A 16,839-nucleotide genomic window follows, 5' to 3' on the forward strand; every position below is an offset into this window, starting at 1 on the left:
TGCCAGTGCCAATCTCCAAATGGATGACAGGACTTCCTGCGGCATCTTGTAAGGTTGCCATGGGAAATCTCAGCGGCCATTTCCATTGAGTAGCAGCACCAGGACAGGAAGGAATAGGCTTGCTTTATGCCCCGAAGAGGCTACGACTTGCTAAGGTAGGCCATATTTCTGCTGGGTGAGGGTGGTGGCAGCCCAGGGGAACCCATTTTCTGTGGGTGGGTGGGGTGGGGCACATCTGCTGGGAGAGGGAGGGCAGGGTGGGCACATTCAGTTTCAGCTTTGATTCCAGCTGAAACCAACTGATGAATTTCGGCCATAGATTGACAGGGGGGGGGGGAGCGGGGACTTGAGAGCCCAGACACTATGGAGGTGTAGGATCACAGCTTTCGAGTTCCCAACTTCAATTCTGGCATAAAACGCTTCTAATCTGGATGCTACTCCTATAATTTATCCTCCAAAACATGCCTCAGCCGAAGGTTGGTAAAATTGAAGCAGCAAACCCTAGCACTAAAAGACCTAAATTGGACCCGTCATTGCTGATGAAGTTAGATGTGGGAAGATTGGAGGCAGAAAATATGGCAGAGGTGGTGGAACAATTGAAGCATATTTCTTCCTTGTTGACTGAAAGTAAAAATTATATTAACAATATCAAATCAGAAATCACTAACCTCACATCACCACATTACTGCAATAAACTCGCAGCTTGGTATGCTGGAAAGAAAATGTGCAGAATTTGATGAAATGGCCTCGAATCAATGGATGGACTGCAAGGCCCTGCAAGTGCTGAATGCTGCTATAGAGGATTTTGGCAATCAAAATCATCGGAACAATTTAAGGATTATTTGAATGCTTGAAGGATCGAAAGACCGAGCGCCAGAAAAATTTGTAGAACACTAGATCCCAAAAGCGCTTAACCTCCAATTTGGGTCTTGACGAAGATTGTGCAAGGCAATGCTAAGCCACACCCGATTCAAAGTACTTCAATTCCCATAGGTTGTAACCATATTGGAGTAAATGAAGTCTTTAGAAAAACTTCCATGGCAGGGTCAGAATATTTTTATCTTGTCACACTTTATTTTATTTATTTTTGTTACATTTGTACCCCGCGCTTTCCCACTCATGGCAGGCTCAATGCGGCTTACATGGGACAATGGAGGGTTTACCAAAACTATTCTGAGAATGATGTCACTATTTAGCACTGCGGCAAAGATTGAAAGCCATTGAAGCTAGATATGGCCTATTATTTCCAGCGAAGCTGAAAGTAACTCACAACAATCACTCTAAAATATATACAGATCTGAATAATCTGGAGAAATATATATTAGAGCAAGAGGTGCCCATTCAAATGTCATCTTGAACTTTTGCTATCTGCCTAACAATTCTGTCATTGTCCAGAAATCTGACAGTACTTGTTCTACTTCTAGCAACTGCATCGTGAGATAGTTTGTTCAGATATGCAGTGTATCCTTTTCAAATTTTATGTCAGCTCTATAATGTTTATGCTATACTAGCCTCTTATAGAGTTTGAGACTCAGGACTCCTGTCTTTGCAATGTCTCCTACAGGATCTCTCCCCCTGATTATATTTTTCACTTTCTGAGTTTGGTGGATGGCCTGTTGCTATCCAGGGTGGGTGGGGGTTTTATGTGTTTGGTGGGTTGGTGGGGAGATCAGGTGAATGTATGCATGTGTGTGTATGTATGAGTTTTTTCTCATGCTATAGGTACAGAAGCTTTTCTGTCTATATGATTCTTTGGCTATGATTTTGGACTGTATTAAACTGATGGTGACACTAAACATTCGGTTTGTAGCTTTCTTTTTATTTAGTAAATGATGAGTGATTCTACACTAGTTTCTTTTTAAATGCTAAAGGCATTAGTAGTCCCATTAAACAAAATATTATTGTTATATTTCAAACACTTAAAGGCACAAATAGTTTTCTTACAGGAAACTAGGCTTAATGCATCGGAATCTATTAAGTTGAAACAATCTTGGGTTGGAGATTGCTACTTTTCAGTAGCTGTACTGGGTAAATGTGGGATTGCAATATTACTTGCTAAAAAGCTAAATTACAATATTCTCTCCCACTGCACTGATGTATAGTGTCGATGGGTTATTCTCACTATATGAATGGGGCAGTGATTCATTGCAATTGTTAACGTCTGTGGACCCAATCTAGATGATGTTTCATTTTTTTCATACCTTGGCAAGGCAACTCACTCTGATTTAAGCAGACCACATTGTTGCAGGGGGTGATTGGAATATGGTTTTTGATGCTATGATAGAAAGGTGTTCCTCAGCTAGATGTAAGTCACCCAAATCTCTCCACGCATTGCAAAACATTTTGCATAATCATGCACTAATTGATACCTGGAGACTTATGCATCCTACTACATTTGATTTTACTTTATTTTCTACCCCACGCGGCTCCTGTATGAAATTTGGATTTTTTTTCTAATTTCTAAAACATTAGTTGATACATTACTTAGGTCTACCTTTGAGCCATTACATTTATCGGACCACGCTGGCATAATGCTCGCTATGGGCCCTGTTTACTAAGGTGCGTTAGTGTTTTTAACGCACCTACAATTAACACGTGCGCTAACCATGTAGGTGCTTATAGGGATATTGTAAGCATGTACACAGTTAACGCGCGTACATGGTTAGCATGCGTTACAAATGCTAGTGTGCCTATAACACAGCTTAGTAAACAGGGCCCTATATCTGTGGATACCTACCAAGAGATTCCTAGGCAGTGGTGCTTTGATGCAGCCTTGACAGATGATAGACTTTATTAGACACTTAGAACAATGGACCCATAAATATTTTTCTCATAACAAAACAGACTCACTACCATATTGTACTATAAGGGATGCCTAAGGTGTACATTTGAGTTGAGATTATTAGTTATTCTGCAAAAAAAAAAAGCTAAGAGTCAAAAATATTCTATATTAAATATGGAAACCCAACTTAAGGACCTTGAATCACAATATTATGATCACACAAATCCTGCTTTGTATCTCCAAATTCAAAAGTTGAAATTTCAATATAATATTCTTATGTTTGAAAAGGCCAGATTACAGATTTTAAAAGAGAATGCTATGTATTACAAAAGAGTAATAGAGTTGGCAGACTTCTAGCCAACTATTTAAAAAGTAAACGCAACAAGGTTGATAAAATGTATTCCATTAGAGCTGATGATACTCTCTACACAAAGCCACATGAAATAGCTTCCCATTTCAAAAAAATATTTTTAATTTTTAAAGTTGTATGGAGAACAAGAACATCATATATAAAATAAAGAAGTACAATACAATACAGGCTAAATTTAAAACTCTATGTCTGATCTTCAGGGCCCTGCAAGGGAATGGCCCTGGGTACCTAAAGAATAGGATGATTCTCCACACACCACCAAAGACACTAAGGTCCTCCCAAGGGCTATCACTAACCACACCCTCTCCAAAAGACATTACACGATGTGATACCTTCTCCAGAGTAGCCCCCACACTCTGGAATGCAGTGCCTGAAAGGCTCCACTTAACACAAGACTATCTGTACTTCAGGAAGCAGGTGAAAGCTTGGCTCTTCAACCAGGCCTTTAATGGAAGAAGTAACTAACTAGTTAGTCTCACTCACACAAGGAGTGACTCAAACTGCACATACTGCAACAGGACATGTTTATCCACTCCTACCCTCTCTCTGACCTCATGCGCAACTTTCTTTAAATCAGTCACCTTACTTTCTAACTCTTCTTACTCTCTTACTTATCTATATGTTCCATCTTTGCTTTACCCTTCACTAAAATGGTCTATTACATATTGTGTTGACATTGTAAGTAGTATACAATACCATACTTTGTATTGTTATTTGAATATTTTTACTGCTGTAATTGCCTATTGCTCATGTTTGATCTGCTCTTAATGTACACCGCCTTGAGTGAATTCCTTCAAAAAGGCGGTAAATAAATCCTAATAAATAATTAAATAAAATAAAATTTTAACACAGCATCTTTCTTTTCTCTAATGTGAGGCATCCATCAAGGATGTCCTCTCTCCCCTCTGCTCTTCAATCTTGCCTTGGATAATATTACAGGTATAAAAATTCAACGGATGATGGTAAAAGTCAGGGCTTTTTTTGAGGGGGTACTTAGGGGTACTGAGTACCGGCACCTTTTCTATTGTCTGTTGTAATTGATCCATGGTCCCCAAGTTTTAATGAAAGAGCTCAAGTCCTACACACCAATTCTGCCTTGTCATATTTTGTGACTGGTTGCAGGGGGCCTGGCTATATTGGGATGGGTCCCTCAGTGATCACTCCACCCCTGAAGGGTGGCCTGGCATTTGAGTACTGGCACCTTTTTTGCTAGAAAAAATGCACTGGTAAAAGTATTCACTTTCGCGAATGATGTTCTTTTGTATTTATAAAATCCACTTACTTCTATCCCACAGGTGCTTACTTTGTTGCAATAGGGACAAGACAGAGGTAATGCCTCTTAACATTCACTGTATAATTGATATGATCACTCCTTACTCCCTCCAGTGGTGTAATTCAAATATCAAGTATCTAGGAGTAAAATTTATGCACACTTGGGAGGAGATTATCACTCTTAATGTTAAACTGCTCATCAATAAAGTATGAGATATCTGCCACACCTGGTCACCACTTTGGTTGACCTGGTGGGGGAGACTGGAAGCAATTTGTATGGTGATCGCACCACCTCTACCACCTCTTTATTTAAGCATTTTGTAAAAATTTGTACAAACATTTTATGGTTTTCCAAACCTTCCAGGATATCCCTGGCTATGCTAAAACATCCCATGCATTCTAGTGAGGTTGGGTTTCCTGACTTTGCCCTCTATGTGGATGCATCACTACTCAGGGCAGCCTGCTGGTGGTTTCAGGACCATTTAATGTAGGGTAGGGAAAGGGAATAGGACTTGATATATCACCTTTCTGTGGTTTTGCAACTACATTCAAAGCAGATTACATAGTATATACAGGTACTTATTTGTACCTGGGACAATGGAGGGTTAAGTGACTTGCCCAGAGTCACAAGGAGTGGCAGTGGAAATCGAATCCAGTTCCCCAGGATCAAAGGCCACTGTACTAACCACTAGGCTACTCCTCCAATCCATTCCAGTCTGGATTGAGCATCACCTAGCTGAACTATGTCAACTATCCCTATTTGTAGGAACCTAGGATTCACACAGGTGATCAATTCTCCAACCCATGAAAAAGGGTCACATACTAGACTTGGTATTCTACAAAAGGGCTGACATCCGAGAATTCCAGAATAGCAGTATTGAAATAACGTCCCTATCATGGTCAGACATTTTCTAATTAAATTTTCCCTAAGTGACCACCTGAACCAAATGGCACCTCCCAGAGTTTGGAAGGAGATCAGAGACAAAACAAAACTGACTGCTGAGAATTTACTAGAGGCCTTGGACTATCCACATGTGGATGAAAAGACAACTACAGTGTCAGAACAGGTTGACATTTGGAATATACACTTAGCCAAGACCTTAGAGAAAATGACACCACTAAAACAGGTCTTATGCCCCACTCACAAACGCTCACCTTGGTTATCTCCAGAACTTCGGATCCTTAAACGCAAAGGATGGAAACTGGAAAGGAGATGGCATAAATCTCGCCTGGATGAATACTGTAGGAAACACATGACAAAGTATCGCCAAGCCTTAACAGCAAACAAAAAACAATATTTCTCTCAATGCATTACACAGGCACCAATGTCAGGCTCACTGGTCTATAATTTTCCAGATCATCTCTGGAACCTGGATCACACATAAACATCTCCAAAGAGAAAAACTTCCTATATTGCCAACCCTTGCCACATAACCGCCCCAATGCAGCATGCAATTGTCTAAACAGAAACATAGAAAAATGAAGGCAAATAAAGACCATGAGGCTCATTTTCAAAGCACTTAGCCTCCCAAAGTTCCATAGAAACCTATGGAACTTAGCCTCCCAAACTGCTTTGAAAATATGCCTCCATATGGCCTATCCAGACTATCTATTCATGCCATCTACTTATCCCAAGTTTGTTTAAATTCAGATATAATATTCATCTCCACCACCTCCATGGGAAGACCATTCCACAAATTCACCAGTGTTTCTGTGGTTACTCCTGAGTCTGTACCCTTTCATCTTCATCCTATGCCCCCTCGTTCCAGAGCTTCCTTTTAATTGAAAGTGACTCACCTCCTGTGCATTTAGGCCATAGAGGTATTTAAATGCCTCTATCATATCTCCCTTCTCTTACCTTTCTTCCAAAGTACAGTAGAGGCTCGGCTAACCGACTGTCGGTTATCTGATCCTCTAGATTAACCAATGCCCAGTTCAACAGACTCCACCCACTCTCCCTCCCTCTGCACATATTCAGTTTTCACGCATGCGCAATGTTGTTTAAAGTACTAGGTCAAAGTACTTTAGTAAAAGTAAAGATAAATGCATATTTTAACATAGTAACATAGTAAATGACGGCAGAAAAAGACCTGCACGATCCATCTAGTCTGCCCACGATAAACTCTTATGTGTATACTTTACCTTGATTTGTACCTGTCTTTTTCAGGGCACAGACCGTATAAGTCTGTCCAGCAGTATTTCCCGCCTCCCAACCACCAGTCCCGCCTCCCATCACCGGCTCTGGCACAGACCCCTTATAAGTCTGCCCTCCCCTATCCTAGCCTCTCAACCACCAACCCCTCTTCCCCCCGCCACCCAATTTCAGCTAAGCTTCTGTGGATCCATTCCTTCAGCACAGGATTCCTTTATGCCTATCCCACGCATGTTTGAATTCCGTTACCGTTTTCATGTCCACCACCTCCTGCGGGAGGGCATTCCAAGCGTTCACCACCCTCTCCGTGAAGAAATACTTCCTGACATCTTTCCTGAGTCTGCCCCCCTTCAATCTCATTTCATGTCCTCTCGTTCTACCGCCTTCCCATCTCCGGAAAAGATTTGTTTGCAGATTAATACCTTTCAAATATTTGAACATCTGTATCATATCACCCCTGTTCCTCCTTTCCTCCAGAGTATACATGTTCAGGTCAGCAAGTCTCTCTTCATACGTCTTGGAACGCAACTCCCATACCATCCTCGTAGCTTTTCTTTGTACCGCTTCCATTTTTTTAACATCCTTCGCAAGGTACGGTCTCCAAAACTGAACACAATACTCCAGGTGGGGCCTCACCAACGTCTTATACAGGGGCATTAAAACCTCCTTTCTTCTGCTGGTCACACCTCTCTCTATACAGCCTAGCAACCTTCTTGCTACGGCCACCGCCTTGTTGCACTGTTTCATCGCCTTCAGGTCCTCAGATACTATCACCCCAAGATCCCTCTCCCCGTCCGTGTCTATCAGGCTCTCCCCACCTAACACATACGCCTCCCTTGGATTTCTACTCCCTAAGTGCATCACTTTGCATTTCTTCGCATTGAATTTTAATTGCCAAATGTTAGACCATTCTTCCAGCTTCTTCAGATCTTTTTTCATGTTTTCCACTCCCTCCGGGGTGTCCACTCTGTTGCAAATCTTGGTGTCATCCACAAAAAGGCAAACTTTACCTTGTAACCCTTCGGCAATGTCACTCACAAATATATTGAACAGAATGGGCCCCAGCACCAATCCCTGAGGCACTCCACTACTCACCTTTCCCTCCTCCGAGCGAACTCCATTTACCACCACCCTCTGGCGTCTGCCTGTCAACCAGTTCCTAATCCAGTTCACCACTTCAGGTCCTATCTTCAGCCCTTCTAGTTTATTCAAGAGCCTCCTGTGGGGAGCCGTGTCAAAAGCCTTGCTGAAATCTAAGTAGATGACGTCCATAGCACGTCCTTGATTTAATTCTCCTGTCACCCAGTCAAAGAATTCAATGAGATTCGTTTGGCACAATTTCCCTTTGGTGAAACCATGTTGTCTCGGATCTTGCAACTTATTGGCTTCCAGGAAATTTACTATCCTTTCCTTCAGCATGGCTTCCATTACTTTTCCAATAACCGAAGTGAGGCTTACCAGCCTGTAGTTTCCAGCTTCTTCCCTATCACCACTTTTGTGAAGAGGGACCACCTCCGCCGTTCTCCAATCCCTCGGAACCTCTCCCGTCTCCAAGGATTTATTAAACAAATCTTTAAGAGGACCCGCCAGAACCTCTCTGAGCTCCCTCAGTATTCTGGGGTGGATCCCGTCCGGCCCCATGGCTTTGTCCACCTTTAGCTTTCCAAGTTGTTCATATACACTCTCTTCCGTGAACGGTGCTCTATCCACTTCATTCTCAGGTGTACTTTTGCCAGTCCCTCTCGGTCCTTCCCCAGGATTTTCTTCAGTGAAAACGGAACAAAAGTATCTATTTAGCAAATTGGCTTTTTCTTCATCATTTTCTACATAGTGTTTTGCTGTATCTTTTAGTCTTACAATTCCCTTTTTAGTCTTTCTCCTTTCACTAATATACCTGAAGAAGTTTTTATCTCCCCTCCGTACATTTCTAGCCATTTGTTCTTCCGCTTGCGCCTTCGCCAGACGTACCTCTCTCTTGGCTTCTTTAAGTAAAAGTAAAAACTACAATTAAAAAAATAAACATTTTGAGTGTTTATTTTAAGGGGCTTCGACGTTAGCTTCAGAACTTAGTACAAGAACAGTGCTGGGCAGATTTCTACGGTCTGTGCCCTGAGAATGGCAAGGACAAATCAAACTTGGGTATACATATAAAGTATTGCATACCATGCAAAATGAGTTTATCTTGTTGGGCAGACTGGATGGACCGTTTAGGTCTTTATCTGCCGTCATTTACTATGTTACTATGTTACAGGCTGCCAATTCAACCAAGTAAAACTCCTACCTTGACCCATTTTCCAACATTGCAGTAATTTCCTTCTGCTCAGGCTTGGAATCTCTCCTGGAGCATCCTTCAGCTCTGGGTCTCCCTGTTCTCTTCTGTCATAGCGTTTTTAACTTTCTCCCTGCATGAGCCCTGCCCTCCTGACTCAGCAGGCTACCTCTCCTTAACTTAAGATAGTTCAGTCTCAGTGAGGAAGCGGCTTTATGGAAACCCAGCCTTATAGCACCCACTTCCTCATAGTCCTTCATAATTTCCTGCATAGGATAGGAGGTAATGTTGTATTGTGGACTGGAAACTAGTTAAAAGACAGGAAACAGAAATTAGGAAGAGAGGTTATTAAAGTGTGCCACAGCCATAACACACATTATTTGCTCCTTAACATGTGTTAAATAGCAATAGCGTGCATTATATTACTATAGTGCGCATTATTAATATGTTACTGCAGAATACATAATAAGATGCAAAGCATGCAAATGCATGCAGAAATCCTCATTATTATATAAATTTAAAAACGCAGCTTGCACAAACACCACAAGCTGCACTATTTTAGGAAAAATAATGCCATTTCCTGTCCTGGAGCCACAGGCTGCTAACCCATGTTCCCAAGCCACATCTTAAAAGGGCCAGGAAATAAAATCATAATCTTCTCCTTTCCCCTGCAAACAAATCCTTCTTCCCAAAGGCCTCCATCACATCTACTTCCTGAAGCCGTCATCAGAAGTCTACTACTACTACTACTACTATTTAGCATTTCTATAGCGCTACAAGGCATACGCAGCGCTGCACAAACATAGAAGAAAGACAGTCCCTGCTCAAAGAGTCCCCCCTTTCTCACAAAGACCCCTACCTTTTCCCCTTATATGGCAGCTTGAGCCCAGGGGTAGTACAGGTATAGGTCACTGGCACCATTATGACTCCTGCCCCAAATCCATAGATACCAGGGATTTACCAGGAATTCCAGTGTGGGGAAAGGGAAGGTTTTTGGGGGGTTTGTGATTGGGGTGGGCTTCAGCAGGGCAATGTGTTTGTGGTTAGTGAGCGGACATTCCTAGGCAGTAGGAATAATGCAGCTTGTGAGTTTGATCACAAGCTGTGTTATTCATATACCATCGGAGTCACTAATCTGTGGTATTGATATAGCACAGATTATTGAGTAAAAGACCAACTTTTACCACACCTTAATATTGTCCCACTAGTCTGTCTCCAAATGGAGTGAGTTAAATAGTGGAGTGCCCCAGGGATCTGTGCTGGTACCAATGTTAATATATTCATTGATGACCTGGAAAACAGAGCAAAGATCATGGTGGTCAAATGTTGAGAATTTTGGGAATGAGACATACAGGGGCAGAACAATGCAAACCAAATAAATGTACTTCAGAAATGAGCTTCAGTGCATATTGTGTATTTTCTAAAAATATACTATCTTATTGAAAATTTTTTTAAAATAGAATGGCAGACTGCCATGTTTTAGATTTTTGACTTTGTAGGATGATGTACAATATACAAATCTTTTCCGGAGATGGGAAGGCGGTAGAACGAGAGGACATGAAATGAGATTGAAGGGGGGCAGACTCAGGAAAGATGTCAGGAAGTATTTTTTCACAGAGAGGGTGGTGGATGCTTGGAATGCCCTCCCGCGGGACGTGGTGGAGATGAAAACGGTAACGGAATTCAAACATGCGTGGGATATGCATAAAGGAATCCTGTGCAGTAGGAATGGATCCACAGAAGCTTAGCCGAAATTGGGTGGCGGAGCAGGTGGGGGAAGAGGGGTTGGTGGTTGGGAGGCGAGGATAGTGGAGGGCAGACTTATACGGTCTGTGCCAGAGCCGGTGATGGGAGGCGGGACTGGTGGTTGGGAGGCGGGAAATACTGCTGGGCAGACTTGTACGGTCTGTGCCCTGAAAAAGGCAGGTACAAATCAAGGTAAGGTATACACATATGAGTTTATCTTGTTGGGCAGACTGGATGGACCATGCAGGTCTTTTTCTGCCGTCATCTACTATGTTACTATGAGGCATATTTTCAAAGCACTTTGGGAGGCTAAGTTCCATAGGTTTCTATGGAACTTTGGGAGGCTAAGTGCTTTGAAAATATGCCTCTATGTTATATAAATGTAATATACTACAAAATCCAGGCACCTGCTCCCTGTGGTATACAAGAAACACGGAATTAAAACATAACATGTAAAAACAAACTCATCTCACTCCCCAATCCACTCAACCATAAGCACTGAAAAATAAATACAGTGGTGGAAATAAGTATTTGATCCCTTGCTGATTTTGTAAGTTTGCCCACTGACAAAGACATGAGCAGCCCATAATTGAAGGGTAGGTTATTGGTAACAGTGAGAGATAGCACATCACAAATTAAATCCGGAAAATCACATTGTGGAAAGTATATGAATTTATTTGCATTCTGCAGAGGGAAATAAGTATTTGATCCCCCACCAACCAGTAAGAGATCTGGCCCCTACAGACCAGGTAGATGCTCCAAATCAACTCGTTACCTGCATGACAGACAGCTGTCGGCAATGGTCACCTGTATGAAAGACACCTGTCCACAGACTCAGTGAATCAGTCAGACTCTAACCTCTACAAAATGGCCAAGAGCAAGGAGCTGTCTAAGGATGTCAGGGACAAGATCATACACCTGCACAAGGCTGGAATGGGCTACAAAACCATCAGTAAGACGCTGGGCGAGAAGGAGACAACTGTTGGTGCCATAGTAAGAAAATGGAAGAAGTACAAAATGACTGTCAATCGACAAAGATCTGGGGCTCCACGCAAAATCTCACCTCGTGGGGTATCCTTGATCATGAGGAAGGTTAGAAATCAGCCTACAACTACAAGGGGGGAACTTGTCAATGATCTCAAGGCAGCTGGGACCACTGTCACCACGAAAACCATTGGTAACACATTACGACATAACGGATTGCAATCCTGCAGTGCCCGCAAGGTCCCCCTGCTCCGGAAGGCACATGTGACGGCCCGTCTGAAGTTTGCCAGTGAACACCTGGATGATGCCGAGAGTGATTGGGAGAAGGTGCTGTGGTCAGATGAGACAAAAATTGAGCTCTTTGGCATGAACTCAACTCGCCGTGTTTGGAGGAAGAGAAATGCTGCCTATGACCCAAAGAACACCGTCCCCACTGTCAAGCATGGAGGTGGAAATGTTATGTTTTGGGGGTGTTTCTCTGCTAAGGGCACAGGACTACTTCACCGCATCAATGGGAGAATGGATGGGGCCATGTACCGTACAATTCTGAGTGACAACCTCCTTCCCTCCGCCAGGGCCTTAAAAATGGGTCGTGGCTGGGTCTTCCAGCACGACAATGACCCAAAACATACAGCCAAGGCAACAAAGGAGTGGCTCAGGAAGAAGCACATTAGGGTCATGGAGTGGCCTAGCCAGTCACCAGACCTTAATCCCATTGAAAACTTATGGAGGGAGCTGAAGCTGCGAGTTGCCAAGCGACAGCCCAGAACTCTTAATGATTTAGAGATGATCTGCAAAGAGGAGTGGACCAAAATTCCTCCTGACATGTGTGCAAACCTCATCATCAACTACAGAAGACGTCTGACCGCTGTGCTTGCCAACAAGGGTTTTGCCACCAAGTATTAGGTCTTGTTTGCCAGAGGGATTAAATACTTATTTCCCTCTGCAGAATGCAAATAAATTCATATACTTTCTACAATGTGATTTTCCGGATTTAATTTGTGATGTGCTATCTCTCACTGTTACCAATAACCTACCCTTCAATTATGGGCTGCTCATGTCTTTGTCAGTGGGCAAACTTACAAAATCAGCAAGGGATCAAATACTTATTTCCACCACTGTATGTTTTTAATCTTTTTTTTTTACTCTCTAAATCCCATTCATTCTGAAACTCACTGGGTAATGTGTTCCATAGCAAAGGAATAATCTCTGAAAAAGCTCAATCCCAAAGTCTAACCAACCAAATTTCTCTAACTCCAGAAACTCTGAAGATTCCCTCCCTGCAAATGCAATGCCCAAACTGGCATATACTCCTACAACTTACCCCATAAATAAACCAGCCCCTGAAATAAACTTTAATTGCCATCATCACAACTTTATACTGAATGTGCCATTTTATAGGTACCAGTGAAGGTGCACCAAGACCAGTGTAACATGATCAGGGTAAAGGGATCATGGATTTAATGTATTGCCTTTCTGTGGTATATCCAAAGCAGTTTATATTATATGCAGGTATTTTCTCTGTCCCTAGTGGGCTCACAATCTAAGCTTTATATATATATAACAGGGCAATGGAGAATCAAGGAGTCTCAGTGGGAACTGAAACAAGTTCTCCAGGCTCTCAACCCATTATGCTAACCATTAGATTACGCCACTGTTCTGCTGCACAGCTCTATTCTGTACCAGTTGTAACTTTTGTAACTACCTTTGAGACAGCCCCATCAAAGCATTACAGTAGTCTAACCGAGGGAGAATTAAGACCCAGGTAACCTGTACCAAATCTAATGTATCATTCTTAAAACAGAAAAAGCACGAAGATTGAGGTCTGAGAAAGAGATAAGATTGCTATAATATTCTTTGCTTGAGACCTGAGGGTCCAGATGTTTATTTTCCTTTATATGATCTCTGTGTTTCCACAAGTGTGTTGTTATTACAACTTGTATATTGTTTAAATAATAATTAAAAAAACAACAAAAAAAAAACGAAAAAGCAAACTGAACAATCCATAAAATATGGTCTCTCAAAGTCAAAGATGAATTCCTATAGATTCACCTATTTATTTATTGGGATTTATTAACCACCTTTATGAAGAGATTCACCCAAGGCAGTGTACAGATACAGGTACAATTTAATATAAAATGTACCATTTTGTTAATAGCATAACAATACTAAAAATGACCAAATATAAACATAAATACAGTCAATGAGGTAAACTTGGAAATGGCAACTTGAAACCTAGTAATAGGACTAACATGAAACAGTATCAGAAAAATATACACATTTATCAACACTGTAGAGCAATCATATAACATAAATGTGAAAATTGTCAGTACAATACAAATGATACCATAATAGCATAGAAGAATAACAGATATGATATGATGTCAACATAATACCAATGAAACACCTACCTAATAGGCAAGTGTTAGAATATTCAAATAACATAGATATGGTGCTAATGTTGTCCTCAAAATACAGTTAAATATCTTACTATGTAGCTGAGGGGCCAGTTGGAGCTGAGCTATATAGAGGGGAGAAGATGAGTAGTACAGAGTAAATTGGGATAAATGGATGGGTGGCTAAACTGAAGACAAATTATATGTACAGTTGAATAGGATATGAGGAACTTTTCTGTTATAGGGTATGCAGCAAGCTAGTCCAGGTACAGGGTGAGTGTATGGCCATTTTATTTCTCTGCAAGCCACTTGAATTCTCCCCATCTTATAGGATCTGGCTGGTCTCTTAGCCTTGCATGAGTTACCAGCAGGTATTTCAGTGGTTTATTTAATTCTATTTAATTTATTTCCACCTATCTCTACACTCTTAAACAGAATAGCAATAAACATTAACAATAATATAGCAAAGCACAACACTGCCTAGCTGTTGGACTATATGAATTAAGATTCCAAAATCACAAATATGAAGCTTCATCAGTTATCTGAATAGGCTGTCTTGTGAAGATGTCTGTTCAACTGTGGTAATGATAAAGAAATAAAACATGATCTGACGGCTTTTGCAGGAATCCTTGTGATGGTTTCAACTGACTGGATTTTCTAGTGCTTGTTGACTTTGAATTCTGCTTGCTTTTCCGATCTCTTGTAATATATAAAGCAGATTCCCAAAGGAATCCAATAAAATATGACAGATCCCACCCCTCTTTCCATTCTCCCTCCTGTCACTCAGGCTGGCAAAACATAAGGGTGAACTATTTTTGGTTCTCGGTGAAAGCAGCAAGCTGTGTATTCTCTCAGTTATACCACTTTGCAGTCCAGTGCTGTCTGCCTGGTGTTTACATGGTGATGCAAGACTTTTTTTTTTTTTACCCCATCGTTTTATTTCTGCAAGCCAGTTGCATTCTCCTCATCGTAAAACAACGTCTCACTGATCCCTTAGTTTAGCTGTACTCTGCACGAGTGAGTACCAATACACAGATTAGCAGCAGGTTTCCATGATCTAACCAGAGATTGAGGAGGAAAGGGAGAAAGAGAGAGAGAGGTGAAAAAGGATTGACAACACTGCCCTGACCTCCGAAGAAGCAATATATTAACTGGATAAACAAACTCTTTTCATGATTTGGGATATTCTTCTCACTCACTGGAAGCAGCAGGACCTAAAGGATGGGGAATATCAGCCGACTGTCTAGAAGATTTGCTTATTTCCTTTGCCTTTCATCTGTGCTTTTACTGACTGAAGGGAAGAAGCCAGCTAAGTCAAAATGCCCTGCCTACTGTACTTGTACCAAAGATACTGCTTTATGTGAAAACGCCAGAGATATTCCTCACAGCTTTCTACCTGAAGTTATTTCTCTGTAAGGGTTGCAAACACTTGCTTAATCTAATTAATGGTATAGGGGGAAACAGCTCCTATGTTAGGTGTTTTCAGTGTGACTGTACGGATGCTTACCAGAACAGATTTCTCTGGCTGCTAAGCCAATCTGATTTATTGCTCTGGTTAATGTTGCTTTATTCCTCTGTTCCAAAGTAGCCTATTCCAGGTACGTCGTGGCACATTTTGCAAAACTTGCATAGTACATCCACGTTTCATTTCAATTCTGGGCATTTGCTGCAAAGGAATAACAGTACAAGATATGAAATAATGGAACAGAATTATTGCCAGTTATAAGAATATTTTCTCTGTCTCTCTTTTCAGATCCTTTGTGAGGTCTGGCTTTACTGAAATCCCAGAAGGGAGTTTTTTACATGTTCCATCTCTGCAGCTCCTGTAAGACAATTTATCTTGCAATCGCTTCAAAGCCTTGATATTTGTAGCATGTTTTGGAATATAATAGATATTAAATGGAGATTTGGGATGCATAATATGAAACATGTCAGCGTTTTATAGGCGAAGCACTATTAAATGGAATGTGAAATTATGGATTAGCTGATTTGTTCCTGTGATTAGTCACACATTTTTTTTTTTTTGCTGGAAATGATTATCTGCTGGGGCTTGTAGAGGTAAATAAATGTTATAGCTTTTTCCCTGTGATGGAGGATGTGTTGCTCAAGAGTTGGGATGTGCAAAAGCAGTAAAGGCTGTTATTGGAGGTGCCTGAGCATTGCAGCAACCATTGCTATATTGCTGCAGTAAATCGTCTGGATGTAGATATCTTTATTATTCTGCACAGATCTATGCTGAAAGTGCTAATTTTTTAATGACAGAAGTCTGTAGAAAGCTGTTAATTGACTCTCAGAAAATGCTCATATAGACAACTCAGCTGATTTAATATTTTAAGGAATGAACCACTCTAGTAAAGTTGCTAACCAGCGGAATATTTGTTTAAAATAAATAAAATAATATTTGTTGTCATGCATGAAGCTCTGCAAGTTCGGTAGAACTACAGTTTTCAAGTAAAGCTAGAAGGGGTTTTCTGCCAGTTTTGTAAAAGACTGGACAATAGATGAAAAGGCGTCACTTTGTGCTACTTTGTTTGGGATGTGCGTTAGAATTGCAGATTCCAGTGTTCTTAAGGGCTATCAATATTTGAAAAGTATTTGAAATATAAAGGGGTTGATATTCAGTGTGAGTTAACTGGGTAGGAGTACAGTTAACTCATACTACCTGAGTCTGGGACAGACATTCAGCAGTGCATAACTGAAGACTGCTGGGGGGGGAGGGGGAGGGGTCCATGGTCAGAGCAAAGGTACGGCCGGAAGTTACCCACACACCTCTAATATTCAACTCCAGTGCCTAGATACCTATCTGGCAAGATGGGCCACATAAATAGCAGTCATGTCCTGTCCAGATAGCTATCTGGGTACTGGCTT

At 41.4% G+C, this 16,839-nt stretch overlaps 1 protein-coding gene across 1 annotated transcript in view; it reads left to right on the top strand.

Annotated features, from left to right (window-relative positions):
- Window positions 1-14,952: 14,952 nt before the first annotated feature.
- LGI1 (leucine rich glioma inactivated 1) overlaps window positions 14,953-16,839 on the top strand; it is a 46,228-nt gene continuing 44,341 nt past the window's right edge. The window contains exons 1-2 of the mRNA XM_030204818.1: window positions 14,953-15,383; window positions 15,725-15,796. Coding sequence (XP_030060678.1) covers window positions 15,193-15,383; window positions 15,725-15,796 — 263 coding nt within the window. The 5' untranslated portion in view covers window positions 14,953-15,192. The remainder of the gene's footprint in view (window positions 15,384-15,724; window positions 15,797-16,839) is intronic.

This window comes from Microcaecilia unicolor, chromosome 5, assembly GCF_901765095.1.
Source record: "Microcaecilia unicolor chromosome 5, aMicUni1.1, whole genome shotgun sequence".
In the NCBI taxonomy this organism is placed as follows: Eukaryota; Metazoa; Chordata; class Amphibia; order Gymnophiona; family Siphonopidae; genus Microcaecilia; species Microcaecilia unicolor.